This window comes from Bacillus rossius (genome assembly GCF_032445375.1).
Source record: "Bacillus rossius redtenbacheri isolate Brsri chromosome 9 unlocalized genomic scaffold, Brsri_v3 Brsri_v3_scf9_2, whole genome shotgun sequence".
In the NCBI taxonomy this organism is placed as follows: Eukaryota; Metazoa; Arthropoda; class Insecta; order Phasmatodea; family Bacillidae; genus Bacillus; species Bacillus rossius.
The window spans coordinates 6,901,469-6,920,703 of NW_026962013.1; the positions used below are offsets into that span (position 1 = coordinate 6,901,469).

Sequence of the window (19,235 nt, forward strand, 5' to 3'; positions counted from 1 at the left end):
GGTGGAAATAACAAGGTTTGAAAGTATACTATCATATCCTCTATAATTTATTGTATAAATCCTAAACTTTATCTAAAACTTTAGCTGAAACAATCATTGATGAAACTAAATATTAGCGTAAAAACAGGGGTAGGAATTAAAAAAAAAATCAAAACTTTCTTAGTATAAAATATGTACGAATTTATTTTAAACCATCTTATTATTATCATCTTTAACGTTGGTGCAAAGCAAATTTTTATTCGACCACGTTATTAGTGCAAGGGATGAACAACAGTTTTTGAAGGTCAATAAAAATTGAATGATTACCTTAGTTGGCATAATATTTAATTCGTTCTAAGCTATTCAATGCTGGATGAATTGAGTTGAAAACATTCATAATATTTTCGCTGCATGGGAAAATGAGAAAACGTTTATTCGATCGTTTTTGTAATATTGGATAACATAAATATGTTATGTTCATTAAGTAATTGAAACGTTCCAGAATTTAATATAAGTTTACAAAATGTTTCCAGCAGAAATAAGGTTTCTTAGAAATCCACCAACGCCTGTAGGCTGTGCCGAATGGGATAATTTTTTTGTTGTTCTCCCAGTTCATTTGCTGTTTTACATTTGTCGAGAATCTATCTGCGGCGTTTTATATTTCTCTGAACTAATTACATTGTATTTTTTTGCGTACTGAATCTCTCATCTTTACATTTCCACAAGTCCTCAGGATATAATAACGCAAAAATAAAAAAAACCTTTCTCCATAATTATTCAATAAACTTTGTTTCATTTGCGTGGATTGGAAATGGCTTCGGGGAGAACATCTGCGGGCTTCCGCCGAGAACCCGAGACACGCCAGGGGCATAGCACACGCCTGCGTCGGACGTGTTCCCAGAGGAAGCCATTGCGGTCGAGTGCTTTCAATAATAACTAGAGACCGGGAAAAATTCGCGGATTCATTTCGTGATAGGCTGAAATTCAAACATGTGCATAATTCTGCTGGTTCTGCTATTGGATCGCGGTTTAACTGGAGCTCTCTGGGCCAATGAGAGACCATCGACCAAAGAAGCGTCGTAATCACAAGCTACTCAGTGGAGACGACTCACAATTTAGTGCCCAATGAGCACGCGTGTTTACTTGAGAAGTGCAGAGGATAATGGAGGCTATCCTATAGAGGTCATTGAATCCGCGAATTTTTCCGGTCCCTAATAATAACGACAAACTGTAACAAATGTATAAGCAGCCACTATTTCAGAGACGCAGAAAATCAAATGATGTGTGCTCACTGACATAAATAAGCTAAAATTTCAATTATAAATAATAAAAACAAGTTGATTAAACTCCGCGACGTATTTGGGGGGGGGGGGGGTTTATGGGTCATCGGTAGAGACCGGAAAAATTCGCGGGGCCAATGACATCCAGGATAGACTCCAATATCATCTCTCCACACTCGGGCAAATGCTACCTGTTCATTGGCTGCTGACTTGTGAGTCGTCTCGACTGGGTGGCCTGTGATTCGATACTTCTACAAGTGAGGGTCTCTAATTGGCCCTCAGTCCTCCAGATTAACAGTGGACCAATGGCAGAAGCAGAACTAAGGTATAATTATTTGAATTTTAGCATAACACGAAATGAATCCGCGAATTTTTCAGGTCTCTAGTCATCGGTCCCCTCTTCCGAAGTGAGGTAAAATATAAAACAATAACCAAGGAGCTGTACTTAGGAAATTTGTAACTGATTCTTACGAATTATTTTTAGTTTCCTTTAAAGTTAATAATATTTTTTCTTTTGTTATTGTTTATTATTGTATGACACCATGGACCCTCTCCCACATGAAGCAGATTTAGTTCCAAAAAAAAATACTTTTGGTTTTGAGCTAGATGTGCCTTTTAATCCATCATCTTGTTTTTTTTTTTTTAAGATTAAACCACGGATTTCAGTACAGATGACATATTACGTGTTACAGCTCGACATAAAAGAGAACTCAGCTGAGTAGTCGAGGTCGACGATAAACACCACAGTTTCTCCCGTTAAGTAACTGGCTATTCTCTCCCGAAGGACCTGTGCTTTGACCTGTTGACAAACATCAGGGTGTCGCTAAGTACAATAGCTTGGCAAACTATTAATTGTGCCCTTTCACGTCAAACATTTAGATAAATAATTAAAAATTGTAATATTATGACGAAAATTTGCGAAAAACCAAGATATCCGAACCAAAAATAATTCAAGATGGTGTCCTTTCATGTCTTTATGTAACCGTTAGTTCTGTGGTCCGCTTTCTCTGAGTGGTTGATGCCATAAAACATACCTAGGTAATATGTATGCTGAAAAATCCGAATAGCAATTAAAATCCAAGTTAGTCAGTCTACTTGAATTTTAACTGACAACTCTTAGCATTTTATGTGTAACTTGTTGCGTGTTGAGGTCGCAGATTACAAGCATAAAATACGACGATACACGCTATTTATTAACATTAACTACATTGACTTTCAACTTAAAATCTATAAATTTTTGAAGAAAGGTCGTGACCTATATCTGTATGTATTTTTGTTTTGTTTATAAAATGAGTTAAGAGGGCTGGGCAGTACCGGGTTATCCATGTAGGCAATTAGGCAATGCAGGTGATGTAGGTAATGTATGCAATGTATGCGATGTATGCGATGTAGGCTATAGAGCATGCACGCTTGCTGTGCAGATTAATATTTGTAGTCTTATCATTAAGTTGTTGAGGTTGTAAAATCTTGTATCACTTAGCTTATCCTGGATCAGAAGAGTGTTTAATATTTCGTATCTCATTCGTAAGTGTATTTGTATCAAAATACAACTTAATATCTAGGCTAATGTAGACAATGTAGATAACGTAGGCAATGTAGGCAAATGTCTGTTATCCCGGGGTCACCTAGGAGCCCCGAGGCCCGTGAGAAAAAAAAGTCAAAGCAGTTTTTATTTTATGCCATCTTTTTTGTTTTACAAATATTTTAGAATTTTTTTTAAAGACAAACAATTCCACAAAAAACAATTTTTCGTTAATTACTTGTTATAAGCTTATAAGGTACTACATAAATATTCCTCTTAAATAAAATATGACACGAACAAACACTGAAAACTATCATGTTGCTACCTTGGCAATGTTTAAATATAATTTAAGAACGCTTTCCAAATTACATCCACGCACTTTCATTAATTAGGTTGGTAAGTAATCAATACTGCCAACCTGGTGCTAGTTGGCAGTACTTATTATTTACTGTTTATTTCGCACGAAAAAAAAAATACTGAATGATTCTGCGATTCGTTCGAATACGTTGACTCAAAGACAATGTATTTTATTTTGTTCAGTCATTGCGTTGCGACCGTGAATTTTGTTTGTAAAGTTTTACAGTGTTTCAAGTAGAGAAAAGATTGCGACACTGTTATAGATATAAATATAGAAAATCGACAAAACTACGTAGTAAAGTCATTCAAATGACTGTAGAAAACTGAAATGACATCTACGTAAGTTTTTATTTAAGTAATTTAAATTGTAATTAATTATTTATTTTTGAAAATACAGTGGTTATTATTTTATACAGTAGACTCCCAATTATCCAGGGAAATTACAGGCAAGGGGTCCACGGATCGAAAAACACGGTTAAAGCAATGTAAAAAATAAAACTTTAATTTATGCTTTTCATCCCGACTATCTAGAATAGACAAACACTGTAACACCAGCCCCTATAAGTAAAGCCGTAATTCGTTCCAGGAAAACAGAGTGATAATCAACAAACCGCTATTCAAATACATTTTTTTTCCTCCAAAAGAGAGCTTTTTGATCAAAATAATGGATTTTCCAATCAGATAAGTGTGCTTGCTGAATAGAATTTTAATCAAGACACTAATCCTGTTAAAATTAATTTAAAATACTAATATTTATGTCTAAATACATTAGCAGTGAATTAAAATAAACGTTGGATAATTTTTTTTTTGAGATCAAAAACCCTGAAATTATTTTTAAAAATTTACTTACAGCATTTTTTTTACATAGTAGGGCTTGGGCATAACATTATGTAGGCGTTACCAACATTCCTGAGTTACAAAATATTTATGTTATTAATATTTCTGTTACGGTAAGATATTATGAAGCATGAACTTACAGTTTTATATTATTAGAAAGATTATTTAATCTGTTGACGTGATTCCCGACTCTGTTGTTTAATAAATGCGTGTCTGTCATAATTTGCCACTAGGGACTACCACACTTTAGTAGCTCTCCACAGTATATATATTTTTTAATGTTCAGGTGTTCAGATGTTCGCTGCAAAGGAAACATCAAGCTGTGCTTTAAAAAAAAAAATTATGTATCAAGTATGACATATTTTTCATGGTTAGTTGCTTTAATCTCAAACACACTCTTCTCTTCTCTCTTACACACATTCGGAATCTCTGAGCCAACAGTCTTCCACGTGGTCGCCAATTTTATCAGAACAATGGAACAGCCTTTCATAATTTTTATTTTCCTTATACTTTTACGTTCTAGTTTCATACACGCACAAAATTTTGTTTACCTAACATCTTCATTATTTCTTTACTTTCCCAATAATAACTAGGCCTACTGCTAACAAACTGTTTGCTTTTATGCTTCCATCTTATATAGTTGCGTGACCAAAAAAGAAATCTTTAAAAATTTCATGGAAATTCCCCGTCATTTGGTCGTAAAATACCTGTTAGTTTTTTTTTTTTTTTTAACTATCACGAGTGACTTCAGGAAGTACAGTACCTTTCCCATCGTCTGAACTTATTTTAAATGACACTTGAAGTTAATCCGAGGCACGAACTGCATAATGTCAATTTAAACAGTGCCAATTATATGATTTCAGCGAAGAAGGCATTGAAAAATCTTTACTAAAGTCAATTTAAAAAAAAATCTAAACTCTGGCATAACTGGAATTTTATAGCATCCAGATGTTTGTGTATTTATGTAAGTAACTATTTTAAAAGATTTTAATTTTGTGAAGATTCGATTTGGGGTTTATCTTGAAAGAAAAAATTGTATCGTGTGTTACACGCAGAACTAAACTAACCATCCAGTTTTTTTGTACCACAAAATTTCCCCGAGAAACGCGATGCTCGAAACCAGCAGGCCGATGATCAAGAAAGCGAACGCACCTTCCAGGTGGGACAAGGTCAGGACGATGGCTGCTTCCTCCTGGGAGGAGGGCTTCGGCTTGTACGCGTTGCGCACCACGTCGGTCCTCCACTTCTCGATGAGCCCCGACTCCGTGCCGCGGGCGGCGAAGTCCTCGAACACGCCCGCCAGGACGCTGTTCCTCTGCAGGAAGGACGACACGTCGTAGTTGATGATGTTCTGCGGCAGGATCTTGGCCATGGGCCGGTCGCGCGCGTCCATGAACCTCCTGGCCGTGATGTAGCGGGCGTAGCTCCTCGTCACGGCGACGGCGAAGTCGCCCTTTCTCGCGACGCGCTCGAAGCAGCCCTCCACGTCCGGGCACGGCACGTGACCCCTGACGATCCGCCGCGACATCCACGAGTCGTCGGAGAAGATCCTCCTCACGTTGGGGTGGAAGCCGTACCTGATGCCCGAGCGCAGCATCTCTGCCGCGGATGTGATCTGGCGCTCGTACATGGGGTGGGTCATGTCCGTGATGAGGAACGTGCGGTAGGCGGTGTTGACGACCATGGAGTAGATCAGGAACACCGTCACCAGCAGCCTGGGCGACAGTCGGTCGGGCGTGCCCGGCACCGTGGTCGCCAGGAACGAGGAGTACATGTACAGCAAGCACTGCGCGAGACTCGCGAACTCTCGTCGGACGGGATCGTCGCTCGTGCGGATCTTGGAGAAGACGAACAGGGCCAGAGAAGCCACGAGGAAGACCAGGCCCACGAGCAGCCAGATCGACGGGGGGAATATCTTGAGCAGGCTCTTCCATCGGGGCAGCGGCTTCGCGGTGGGCACCACCCACACCAGCCCGTCGTGGGCGTACGGGTAGGGGCTCGCGAACATCTTGAGGCGGTCCGGCGTGACCATCATGCCGGAGAAGGCCACGTCCGCCGCGTCGTGGAACACGTTGCCGATGATGCCCGTCCACGTGCCGTTCGGGAAGTGCAGGCCCCATTTGACGTTGTTGGGCGGGATGGGCAGGAACGTCACGGAGAAATTCCTCCTGCGGGACATGGTCCTCAGCATCTCGATCTCCGCGCCGTCGAAAGACACGTTGGTCGCGTCGAAGTCGTGCCTCTCCACGACGTAGGGGGCGTTGCCGACGCTCGACACCCGGAACGCGCAGCCGTGGAAGTCGCGCGGCGCCTGGCGCGGGAAGAGGTGGCGCCCCTGGAGGAAGCGGCCCTCCGGCAGGACCCAGCGGTCCAGCAGCACGGGCTCCTGTCGGGCGCCGCACCCGGACGACCTCCTGTAGGGGAACCAGGTGTAGGCGTCCGCGGCGGGCGGGCACAGGGCGAGCACCAGCACCCGCACGATCCCGCGCCGCCACATCTCGGCGAGGACCGCGCGGACGTCCCGCGGCGAGCAGGAGGCGGTCACCACCAGGAAGACCCCTGCGGGGTTCCAAGAGGCGCCCGCCATGACCCCCGGGAGGTCGCGACTCCGGCGCGCCAGGAGGACGTGCCACGGGGCGCCCTCGCCCCGCGGGAGTACGGGCCGGTCCGCGCGGGAGTGCAGACCTCGGGCGACGACGTCGGCCCAGAGGGACCCGCCGGCCCCGGAGACGAGCGCCACCGGCTGGGACGGCCGCAGGTACGCGCGGCAGACGTCGGCGACACACCGCAGCAGCTGGAGTTCCTCCTCGGAGGGTGGGTCGCTGTCTCGCATGACCCCCGCTATCAGGCAGGGCATGAGCAGCAGCAGACCTGAAACTACACAACAACTATCAACAAATATGTCTAGCACTGGAGAATATTCATTTAAAGCATTTTTATTCACGTACACCATTGCTGGTTTTAACTGTATGCAGTGGCGTAGCTAAAGTGACTGGCGCCCCTGGCCAGACTCTTGAAAATGGCGCCACCCTCATGCTTTAAAAGAGAGGGGGGAGGGTTCAGTAACCGTGAAACCGTCGCAGCGGCGCCCCTCATGCTCCGGCGCACCTGGCGGGGGCCATCCATGCCACCCGCTTGCTACTCCACTGACTGTATGTTATGTTTCTGATTTTGGTTTGTTTTCTGTGAGTTTGTCCAATCTTGTGGTTCCTCTATAACATACAGTGAAAACAAGTAATAGCATATGTCCATAAAACAAATATTTTAAATCTATCAGTTACTTTTCGTGAGATAAACTACCTCCAGTCAAATATTTTAAATCTATCAGTTACTTTTCGTGAGATAAACTACCTCCAGTATGCAATCTAAACACGAAAATGTCGAAACGACTGCTAATCAGCTGTAGTATTTTAACAGTTTTATAAATATTTTTCGTATTCGGGTAACGTTTTTATGTTTGTTGACTCTAGACCATGAGAGAGTTTCAGCTGAGTCGCTCGTCTGTGGTATTTTTTTATTTTGTTTGCGGGTTAGTTATTGGCGGAGAGTAAGCCACGCCCACTTTTAGCCAATGATGAAAACAACACAAAGGGTCGAGTGTTTGGATTATATTCTCTCTAAATTTCACTGGTGATTCTTTCGACCTCTATCATTAAACTGTATAGTTTCATTAGTTGATTTGGTAATCAGGACAGGCTCAAAACACTAAAACAGTAATGCAACTTTGGCAATCAGGTAATCAATTATTTTAATGCATGTTAGAATTCCGGGTTTAACAAACGAACATTTCAATATATTGAGACTTCAAATTAGGCAAATATAATGAATAAATTACACCAGGTTGATTATACAATAATGTCTCCTGAAATCTAGCTTCCGCAATTATGAGCTGGTGCTATTTGCCTGCCTGATGAATTGCTAGTGCAGATGTATATTCTGAATTACAGTCTGCAGTGACATATCCATCCAGCCTAGCCTCACTCCCAAAAGTGTTATTGAACTCAATTTGAATTTTGCATCATATAATCATTGTCTGATAAAAGTTTAGTTTTTATAGTGTAGTGTCTTAAAATAAGTTTCAATCTTCAGCAAAATAAGTGCAGATATTCAATGTTTAATTTTAAGGGTTTCCTCAAAAAATTGACATAAAGCTAGGCAAATTCAGAATTGTTTGTATAATAGTACCATTTACTTCTTTTATTTGGCACATACCATAAAATGAGTACGTCATTCCCAAAACGTTATTAATGTAATTTCTGGAGTAGCTCTCCAGTTTCATCTACTTACCTTGTATCTGATTTTTCTCAAAGAAAATAAATATTTCAAGAAAATATTGCATAATCAAAAATTTGTTAGACAAAAAAATTACGAAATAGCTCGTATCGAATCGAGCGAGTTGGCGCCGACTGGATTCTCTTCCTTTTGATGTAATAGTCTTTCAATGATTTGAATATAAATATTTTACTTAAAGTTTAATTAATTTTTTTAACTTATAAGTTTAAGTTCGATGATTTTAGTTTTGTGAAGTTGGTAAGCTGAAATGAGCTTATAATCGGTAACTAATCGGTAATATTTCTCTCTCTCTCTCTCTCTCTCTATATATATATATATATATATTTATAAGTTTAAGTTCGATGATTTTAGTTTTGTGAAGTTGGTAAGCTGAAATGAGCTTATAATCGGTAATTAATCGGTAATATTTCTCTCTCTCTCTCTCTCTCTCTCTCTCTCTATATATATATATATATATATATATATATAGGGCCGCAACTAGAGTCTCTGGCACCCGGGGCATGAATGGATTCATGGCCCCCCCCCCCCTCTTTTTTGCACATACCACACCAATAAAGCGGGGGGTCCGGGGGCCCTCCCACGGAAAAATGGTGCTATCTAAGCATTTTCCATACCTACATGTAACAGTTTCTGTGCTACTGTAACTTCCATGCAAAAACTTTTTACCAGTTACCAGTTGTAGTAGGAATTACAATGCAAGCGATTTCGGCGCCCCCACAGCTTTGCGCCCGGGGCGTATGCCCCGCTTGCCCCCCCCCCTCCCCCTGTAGTTGCGGCCCTATATATATATACACACACATACATACATACATACACACACACATTTTAACTAGTAAGAAATTTTAGTGAACATAGATTTTAATTTATGTGCTACTTAGAATTTGATTAGATTAAGATTTGTTTTCTGGTTTACTTTTGTATTTACGAGAGTGGCATGACTGAGTGCCGCGGCAGTGACGTCACGACAGCTCGGCTGCTATTGCCGGTGAAGGGTTGAAGGGGGGAGCCGGGCGAGCGGACATGCGCGTGCGTGCGCAGACTCCGTGCGCGGAACAGAAGAATGCGGGAGTGAAGTGTACCGGGCTGCACGTGTGCGCTGCACCGAGAGACGACACGGGGGCCATGTTTCCGTGTGCAGGACGGCATGCGGTATGGCACGTGTACTTGGGCGGCAAGCAGTTCGAACCTCAGCAACGAGACAACAAGTAAGTTACGCCAACCTAGTAGCATTAGCGCCCCCCGCCCCAAGGATCAGTACACCCTACAGTGTTTTCATCGTATTTTTGATTATTTCACTACGTCAGAAAAAAAACCCTCTTTATTAAGGGAAGTATCTTCGCCTGCGTACTTCATTTAACTTTGCATGTGGCTGTTACTTTGATGAGGACATGTTTGCGGAAAGTTGAATTGAATTGTGCAAACGCCTGTATTATTAAAACATTCGTAACTCTTTGTGAAATCCACCCAAGTTAAAGTGATCTAATAATTTTTGATGAATAATTTTACATAATAGGTGACATCGGACATTTGGTTTGTTCTACAAGTTGGATCGTTTGCCCGGAACTGTACGTTTACTTACCTTTGGGGTAAATATGTAGTGTACGGATTAGAGCCAAAAAAAATCGTAGAAATATGAAATAACTTTCATTATATGCTCTTTTACGTCCTCTTTTCATAACCGCCTGCGGAGATAAAAAATTCCAATTACTTTTGGAGATATCGCCGTTCTTATTTTGCAATACAAGACGTATGTAATCATTCGACCGTGGCCATTTTATATTTTGCCGTGTGCGCGTGAATTTTCCATTAGGTAAGGTTAGTTACATTATAAATACTTCAAAATAAAGGGAAATTAAAAATAATATCAATTAATTTTACTTGTATAGTTTTAAGTATTTATAATGTAACTGACCTGACCTAACAAAACGGGACAAAGGTAGATTAGGTCAGGTCAGCTACATTATAAATATTTTGAAACTGAACGGACATTAAAAATAATAAAATTAATTTTAAAGGTTGTTTAGTTTTAAAGTATTTATAATGTAGCTGACCTGACTTAACAAACCGGGACAAAGGATGAACAGTAGGAACTCACGTAATTTTCTTTTTACATGATGTAGTCGTTCACGTGGGAGACCTAAGATGCACATAAAGTTCTGTCATTCCCGATTACACCCGAACAATTCACCTTCAGCCAACTTCGGGATTTGTTTTATTTTTGCGCAGGAAAAATGAATTCAAATTTTAAAAGTGGTCGGTTAGGTTAGCTACATTAAATCACTTTAAAACACTATGGACGGTTAGTTAGGTAAGAATAGCTACATTAAAATAAACATAGAAATATAAATATTAATAAATAAACCCGAGGTTGGCCGAAGGTGAATTGTTCTGGTGTAATCGGGGATGGCAGAACTTTATGTGCATCAAGCAATAATGAACGCCGCACGAGTGCACAGGATGAAAATTAAAATATTCAATATCTCCTAAAGTATTTGGAATTTCTTATCTCCGCCGGGTTTAATGAAAAGAGAACGTAAAAGAGCATATAATGAAAGTTATTTCAGATTTTTAAAAAAACATTTTTGGCGCTAATTCGTACACTACATATTTACCTAATTTGGTTTTAAGTATACTGTAGGTAGCTTTTATTTTAGTGGCATGACCGAATTATTTTTGAATTTAGCTTTTTACTTAATATTTTAGTATTGTTGTTTGTAGATTTTATTGAGTCATTTAGTGGACGTACACGATTTTAGTGTAATAGTAAGTTTAATTGGATGTTTTTATCGTGAAATTTTCCCATATTAAGAAGCTATTTCATTGCGGAATTGGTTTGTACATAATTTATAACGTTTAAATTTTGTTTGATCGAATAAATTTATTAAATTAACAATTGCTAAATCTCGTTATTTCGGGTTTGCGAACAAATTTAGTTTTTGGACGTCTCTTTAAGAGGAAATGTAAAGAGCAACGGTAAAAATTCTTGTCAGTTTTTGAGTCGTTTAGTAAAGTTAAATTTGGTTTTAAGACTTGTAACTGATACTCCCAGTAAGGTGTCAAAGATCGTGGTAATTCATTCATGAAGCGGTTGCCACAATTATTTCTGTAAATGCTACGAACTCAACACTCTTCTCTTATACTTAGGCTATAATAAACATCGATTTCGAGCTCTTACTCTTCGAGTTGAGCTCGTATTCATCATCAATCATAATTACATGAAACAAAAAAAAATTACACTCGATTTTTCCAAAAACTAAGTATTCACATATATTATTTTACAGTTTTGGACAAATTATAAATTACTAGCTGCAGTACCCAGCGTTGCCCGGGCTGAACACAGGGTGAAGGGGTACTGTTTAGAGATCAAATGTAGTTAGTAATTGTCTTCTTAATTTGAATGTCAAGTGTGCAAAATAATTTATATCACTTTCAGATCCCGACAGACGTTCTTCTGCCAGTTTATAGTTATTTACCTGGTCTGTATGTAATCAAGACTCTATAAAGCAACATAGAAAAAAAACTGAAACATAAGGGATTACTAATATTGAAAATATTCCATTATCTAGCTAATGCTCGGCATGCATTGCAATGCCTCATTCAGTTTTGTTTTGTAATATGTTTGAAGTAGTTACACATATACAAATAATCTATCCATGTCTCTAAATATATATTTATCTCTATCTACATCTATAGTCCTATATATCTATGTATATCTCTATCTGTATTTATCTATTTATATCTACATATATACCTCACTCTATCTCTATGTATTCTATATGAGGGTACTGATTGCTTCGTTGTTGATATCACACGGGTGTTTTTTACTTGTATGGGAAAATTAAGAATGATAAGGCATCTAGTGCGTGGCAACAATGTTAATAGGCAATAGGAAATAAACTTCTAGCGCCTGCGGCATTGTCAACACACACTTCGTACGTGTACTGCATGATGTATCTAACCCCCTCCAACGCATTTGATTCTAAATTGGACTTTTAGTAAGGATCCCTAATGTTATTGATAATATAATATAGCCTATAGCCTTCCTCGATAAATGTACTATCCAACACTGAAAGAATTTTTCAAATCGGACCAGTGTTTCCTGAGATTAGCGCGTTCAAACAAACATACAAACAAACAAACTCTTCAGCTTTATAATATTAGTATAGATTGTTTTACATAATTCACAGGATCAGACATAGTTTTTCAGAGAGTTTAACGTTCGCGAAAGCAAGCTTGTGCTTTATACTTCATTTGGTATTTTAACTATAGTATCCATATAAAGAAAAAAAATATTTGTTTCAAAAAGTAAGAAATAATTTCAAGAAATATATAAACTAAATTAAAAACAAAAATAATAACTATCTAAATGCTATTTTATAAAAGAAAAAAGATAATGTATATAATTGATTCAACAATATATTAACTAAAATCAGGATGAAATAAAATTACGTGTAGCTACGTATGTTACCAACGAAAAGAAACCCTTAATATTATATATTAATATTAATATATTACTCAAATATTTTCAAGAAGAATAGCTGGATTTTTTTTATGGAAGAAATTGTTTTAAAATCTTTGAGATTTTTTTTTTTTTAAGTAGAGGAATAATTACATTTAGTTTTTGTTGATGCTGTGTAGAATAACTACGAGTCACATTTTTAAATTGATTTTTACGTCCATTCATACTAATTATTGCAGTACTAATGTAAAATGGTTTTATTTAAGATATCATACAAGTACCTACTCTAAAAAGTTCAAATTGAGATTGGTAGTACAGTTAAGTTACTTGGGGAGTAATTCAAGCAAATAGTATTTTACAAGTGACGACGGACTTCCTGCTACCCACCTCGCAGTGCTGACTGCACGTGCATTGCCCCTGCAGTCTTGAACAGCAGTTGTAGTCCCGAGTGACTCTTGATGCCTGTCGCAGCCTGCGGCAAGACACGTGACTGCGACTGCTGGTACGGGTTTCGTTTGCACTGACAAGCAGCATTAGGCTAATGGCCGCAATCTTCCTCAGCGTCGGCGCTCTAGCTTGAGGCTTTAGGGGAGGAGAGTCAGGGTTTACTCTTGGCGCCGGTAGCTGGGTGTAAGATTTGTTTGAGAAGCTAATTTGCTGTCTGAAGAGAAAGAGAGAGCGAGAGACAGACGGCGAATTCACACGAAATACCGTGATGGAGGTTTGTCTTTCCGAGAGTTACGGCTTCGACGGCAAGCTGTCGTCGTAAGTATCGGCATTAATTATTGAATTTAACCTCTCTCGTTTACATTGGGGGTCATTTAGAGGGAGAAACCTGCGATTCACAAAAGCCTTCTTGCATCATCGGATTATTTTTTTTCCAAACCACACAGTTTTTCACTTTTGCCTGTGCATTTACGCGGGCGCCATCATGCGCGTGTCTACTGTGCTTGCAAGCTAATGAAAGAGACTTTAAAATCATAATATGTAAAGCGATATTTGCTGCAATTTTCAAATAGTTATATCGTTTTTAATGGTTTAGGTATCTTTGTGAAATCTCTTGATACGCTACCTTTTGTGTCGCGCTTTTAAAACGCTCGTTTTTTCGACTTAAATTTTTTTCCCCAAAGTTGCACGAAGCAAGTAAGTATTCGGGCGTGTTGAAAAAAAGGCTTTGTGAAGATCGGCATCCCGTCAGTAGACGGTGCTTGTTCTACACAATGGCACAGAGAAGAGATATTGGGGGAAGGAATAGGCACTTACCACGAGCGGTTTGAGGAAAACATGAAAAGTTCAAAATCCGAATTACAAGGCAGGATATTAACCGCGGTCCTTGGAAATGGGAATATATAGTATCTCTCATGCTTACTTTGCAGCACAGAGATAATTACACCCACTATTCCCAGATTGGTACTAACGAGCTTGTTAACATTCAAAACATCATTTTTTTTGTATCATGGTTAGTTATAAAAGAGTTTGATATATTTTTAAATTATGCTATTTATTAATTTTTCTGCGACCAAAAACAGCGTATACTGACGCATTATTACAGTTCAAGTCATTCTGAAAAATAATCCAATTCTAAACACCAATTATTATTTCACAGGAGAAACTATTTGTAGCAGTCTGTCACTATAAATAACAAGGCATTCTATTAAAATATGTGCTGTGCTAAAATCAGAACAAATTTGATAATAATAAATTATATAAAATAATTTTGTTGCCATAAATGTTTGAAACCAACATGGTGTTTTTAAAATGGAACATATTTAGATTTTTCTATCAATGAAGTACGACAATAATATATTTCCAAAATTATCATTACAAATTTTCCTTTATAAAATACTATGTTCCAAATAGATTTTAATTTTTTTTCATTATATTATAAGGTTGTGTCTAAAACTTTTGTGCTCTATGACGTACATCTGGCAACACAGCACGCCGAAACAAAGATAGCGCTAATGGCAGAAATCGTGCGCTGGAAAGAGACAGTAAATGCCCATTAAAACGCACCCTGCAAATTAAGGATGAGACATTCTATAGAACCTTATCACTGCACCACTCATTCCGTCTATCTCAGTTTGTTGCTTCCGGGGAAAAGGTCGCTGCTTTTTGAGGAACGCAGTATGCGACAAAATACGGCTAACAAGAAAATCCACTTCTTAATTAAATAGGCTATCTAAGTTACCTGTACTAGGTGTATATTCAAGCTGCAGTGTTGGGCTACTGGTGGCCGTTGTAACACCACTATAGCCTTCCATTAAATATACCCGTGTACTAGTACTGGTGGGGTAATCCCCTGGCAAAAGGGTTAGTCTTGCTTCAACCCCCCCCCTTTTTTTTTTCTTTCAATAAACTCAACTTTTGGTTTTCAAAAATGCTATTTATTCAATAAGTATTGTGATTACAGAGGCAGTAAGGCCAAAAATACATATACAATAAAAGAATAATACACACAAACATTCCGAAGCAAACAAACAGCAATTCCAGACGAAAATCTCTTGCAGAGGTGATAATCGACAAGCTCAAAAGGGCACAAGTTTCCATCTATTTACTGAATATAGTTGTCAGCCCTCTTGAAAGTTAGTTTCTTCAAAATTGAATAAGATACCAAATGCTTAAATGAAATACTGTGTTTATTAATTGTACCACGTTTATGAAAAATATAGCGTTAATTATGATGCAGACACATTCGTTTCGTTTTTTTTATCATTATATTATAAAAATGCGCAAGTTAAATTCCTTGCAACAAGCCATGGACGGCAATATTTCAGGTATCTCAACAACAGAATTTTCGTTCTTTGGATGTTTCTTGCATTGCGGGAGATTCATCTTTGAATTTTTTTTAAACATATGCCAATCCTATTTACGCTGTATGTTATAGAGAAATCTCAACGGACAAAAATTATGAATATGCAAACACACAGTAAACAAGCCAAAATCAATGTAAAAAAGTTGAATTAATATCTCTAAATGTAACCAGCAATAGCGCATGTTAAATATTTTTAACATAATTTTAACAACTCATTTATATAAAACATGTATCTCAAAGTAAAACAAAAATAATTAAACCCCTAATTTATATAAAACAAAATCAAAATGAACCGCATTGGTGTACCAAGATGTCATCAGGCCTTCTGTTATAGAAATAGTATGGGCGAGTGGAACACAGAAAAAAAAAAATATTCTGCACTTATACAAAAGATTCCTTTGGAAATAAGTTGTTAAGAAATAGTTTGATAAACTGCAAGAAATATATTGTAACTTTGTACAGTACATGGCTGTGGTTGTTTTTGCCTGAATAAAATAAGTTTTTCGAGATAATACTCAGTAGTTCTTACGAAAATGGACTCATTTTTTTTAAACCGTGGAAAAGGCACTCGAATATTTAAAAAAAATTTGACCTAATTTTATAAATTACTTTGTTAAGATATCCAAGGAACGGCTAACAAATAACGTTTAACTATTGGAGGCACTGGGACAATACAAAACATAAATACGCGTGTAAGAACCCAGTTTTACAATTTACAAATATTTGTAATTTTACATGAATATTTATTTTCGATTTACAAAAAACAAAAATTCCACTGTAGTGACTGGCAGGTGGCACGGGGTAGCAAGATGGCGGTGGAGGCTGGCTCAGCGCTGCTCCCTGGCGGCTACACACTGAACCTGGCACGCCTCCACGGTCTGGAAGTTGTTGCAGTTCCCGCCGCAGCCGCCGAACACGAACGGCTCGCAGCGCTGCTTGTCGGTGTCGTAGAAGTAGCGCGGGAAGTAGGCGTAGCAGCGACCCGTCTCGGCCGGCATCCGGCAGCCTGTGGACAGAGGGGAGCCGACAGTTCACGATTTAATTTTTTTTTTAATTTTTCCTAACCTAATAAAACTAAGTGTATTGTTGGAGGGGTCCGGGTTAGGGAGGGACCTAGGTGCGTCTCAGGCCGAAGCCTATACGCCTAGTCATGCTGGGATTAGCCATGCAGGGAGAGGGTCGCATGCATCATGTGCTAGGAGGGGATTGGCCAGCCATGGCAGCGATTGGCGCCATGACTAACTCCCCTCACTCTTAAATCTAGACTATAACTAGAGATAGGGTGTGCCCAGGTAAAACCTGCATAGACACAGGGAAAACCCTGGGCACATTCATGCGGGATGCAAATTGGCATGTATTACGTGTAGGAATTTACAGGAGACAGAGGATGGTCTGGATGAAGTGTTGGACAGAGTAGAAAAGAGTCTACCATGCGGGGGTTGGGCACCACACACTCCCGAACAGTTCCGGAGTATTCCGATGTTTGTCGATCGCTCGCGAAAAAATAATAAGACAAAAGAAACACCGAACATAACCTATTCTCACCGGAAAAAAGTTGGTTGTCTGTAAAGTCGGTTTACGGACGATAGTTTAACGTGACAACATCATAACAAAACATTGATGAAATGATTGCATACTTTTATCAATAAAATTGAATAATTTTTATTGAATTATCACTATTTTGTATGGATACAAAGAAGAAGTGAAATGAAATCTACAATTTAATTGATAAATTTACTTTTATTTGCACTCATTTATTCAAATATGTTTATTATTTTAACGAAGAGATTATTTTAAGTATAACTTTTATACATGTTTGCTATTTAACTTCTTCCAATCTGTGTTATTCTGTTAAGGATAGGACGATGATAGGAAAAGTAGTAAACGAATGGGAGTGTTTCAAGTTTAATGTGCCTCGAAAAAGTCAAATCGATGGTTGTTCCAATCGAATGGACGAGAGATAGATGCGGCGCAAGCGTACAATGAGCGCAACGGGACAATGTGCGTAACGGGACACTTTTTCGTGCGTGCAGCCGGCGTTCATTGATTTATTAGACGTCACGTCAAAACATAACTCTTATGTCTCCTAACTAAACGAACCTAACCTAGCCTGACCTTTTATTCCGTTAACTACGGAACTTAGGTTGAAGCTGTGGCTTTCATCCCCGTGAACTGTAGGCTATTCGTGAGAAGGGTCGTTACGTGCGGTAACCTGATGGTTAAAACTTTTTAATTTTAGCGACAAAGCCTGCTGCTCTCAGTGGCGTAGCAGGCGGGTGGCAGGGATGGCCCCCGCCAGGGGCGCCGGAGCAGGACAGTGACGTAGCTAAGGTGACTGGCGCCACTGGCCAGAATTGAAAATGGCGCCCCCTCTTGGATTAAAATGGCGCTGGGGGGGGGGGGGTTGTTGGTTGGGGGGGGGGGGGGTGGTTCAGTAACGCGAAACCGTCGTGGCGGCGCCCCCTTCTGCTCCCGATCGTGCATATTCGTTTTTTTTATGATTGTAAATAAATATGGCAGTGTTGATAAAAGGATACTAATGGTCAAATAGGTTAGGTTAGCTACATTATAAATACTTTAAAACATTGTGGACGGTTGATTTTGTTAGGATAGCTACATTAAAGATACGGAAAAAAAAAGGATGAACTTCGGGTTTTGGCTCTCTCGTCTGTGTAAAGAAGGCTTCCCGTGTACTCACAGTCTCTGGGGACGGCCATCACAGCGGCCGAGCACACGAGCAGCAGCAGGGACGACCTCGCAGCGGACATGACGTCACTGTGCCGCGCGACAGCCGCCGGCGGACTTTATACCCCGGGTGCGCCCGGCCTTATCCCCTTATCCCCTTATCGCCGGCGCCTGCGCCAGGAGGGAACAGGTTCGAGGCCGATAGCAGTTCGTGCCCGGACTCGCGAGGCAGAGTCGTTCCTTCAGAGGAGCTCTTCCAGCGCCGATTGCTGGCCTTTTAAACCACAGCCAGGGACATTACCTCGCATCGACGCAGCAAGCACGAATATCTCGTTCGTTTGTGAAGCAAGCAAGTCATAATTCCGCCACCAACCCTAAAGCTTTAAACTCCTAAACAACGAAAAAAAAAATACTACTCAGTCTTCATTTTATAATTACATTTTATCACGCTTACATATTAAATAGGAATAGTTAAATTTAACGTGCGAAAAGCTTACAATGAAATCGTGGTGTTTATAATTTAAAAAAAAATCATCGTGGCCTTTCTATGCACATGTCTGCGCTTTTAAAAGTTTTTGGAACACTTCACTTCAGATATGGAAGGTAGGAACGCAAGAAGTTGTTAGTTGGCCGATGTTTTCTTTGCGTTTTTGCGTGCTGAGTGGTTTATAAACGCGTATTTCAAAACACCGTTGTTTAACATTTCGCGTGTTGCGTTTCTTGTGTTTCTTGGGTAGTTTATAAACCTGACATAATATTAAACTGTCTTCCATATCGAGATTGAGCCGGTCTGTAGTGTTAGATTGTACCGACTTTTCGCCCCGCATTGCAGCAGACATCTTTAGGGTTGACTTCTCAGACTAAAACCTTGAATGCCAAGATAGTTTTTATTAGAACATGGCCGTGAAAGCCTGCAATCCACAGCTTACAATATGTTGAGTCAAGAACAAAAAATAATATGTGTGTGTATGTATGTATGTGTATATATATATATATATATATATATATATA

The 19,235-nt window shown here is 39.4% G+C and overlaps 1 protein-coding gene across 1 annotated transcript; it reads right to left on the reverse strand.

The window, feature by feature from the left end:
* Positions 1-15,089: 15,089 nt before the first annotated feature.
* LOC134542869 (kunitz-like toxin PcKuz3) lies at positions 15,090-18,345 on the reverse strand. The gene is made up of 2 exons (XM_063387443.1): positions 18,238-18,345; positions 15,090-16,545 (listed from the first exon to the last, which is right to left on the reverse strand). Exons 1-2 carry the CDS (start codon positions 18,305-18,307, stop codon positions 16,367-16,369), a joined length of 249 nt encoding a protein of 82 aa, XP_063243513.1. The 5' UTR covers positions 18,308-18,345; the 3' UTR covers positions 15,090-16,366.
* Positions 18,346-19,235: the final 890 nt, after the last annotated feature.

Bases quoted from the DNA above. Each gene is read 5' to 3' on its own strand.
- LOC134542869 (XM_063387443.1), bottom strand. From the start codon at position 18,307: ATGTCCGCTGCGAGGTCGTCCCTGCTGCTGCTCGTGTGCTCGGCCGCT. The intron at 16,546-18,237 runs GTGAGTACACGG...CTCTGTCCACAG, and splicing joins GATGGCCGTCCCCAGAGACT to GCTGCCGGATGCCGGCCGAG.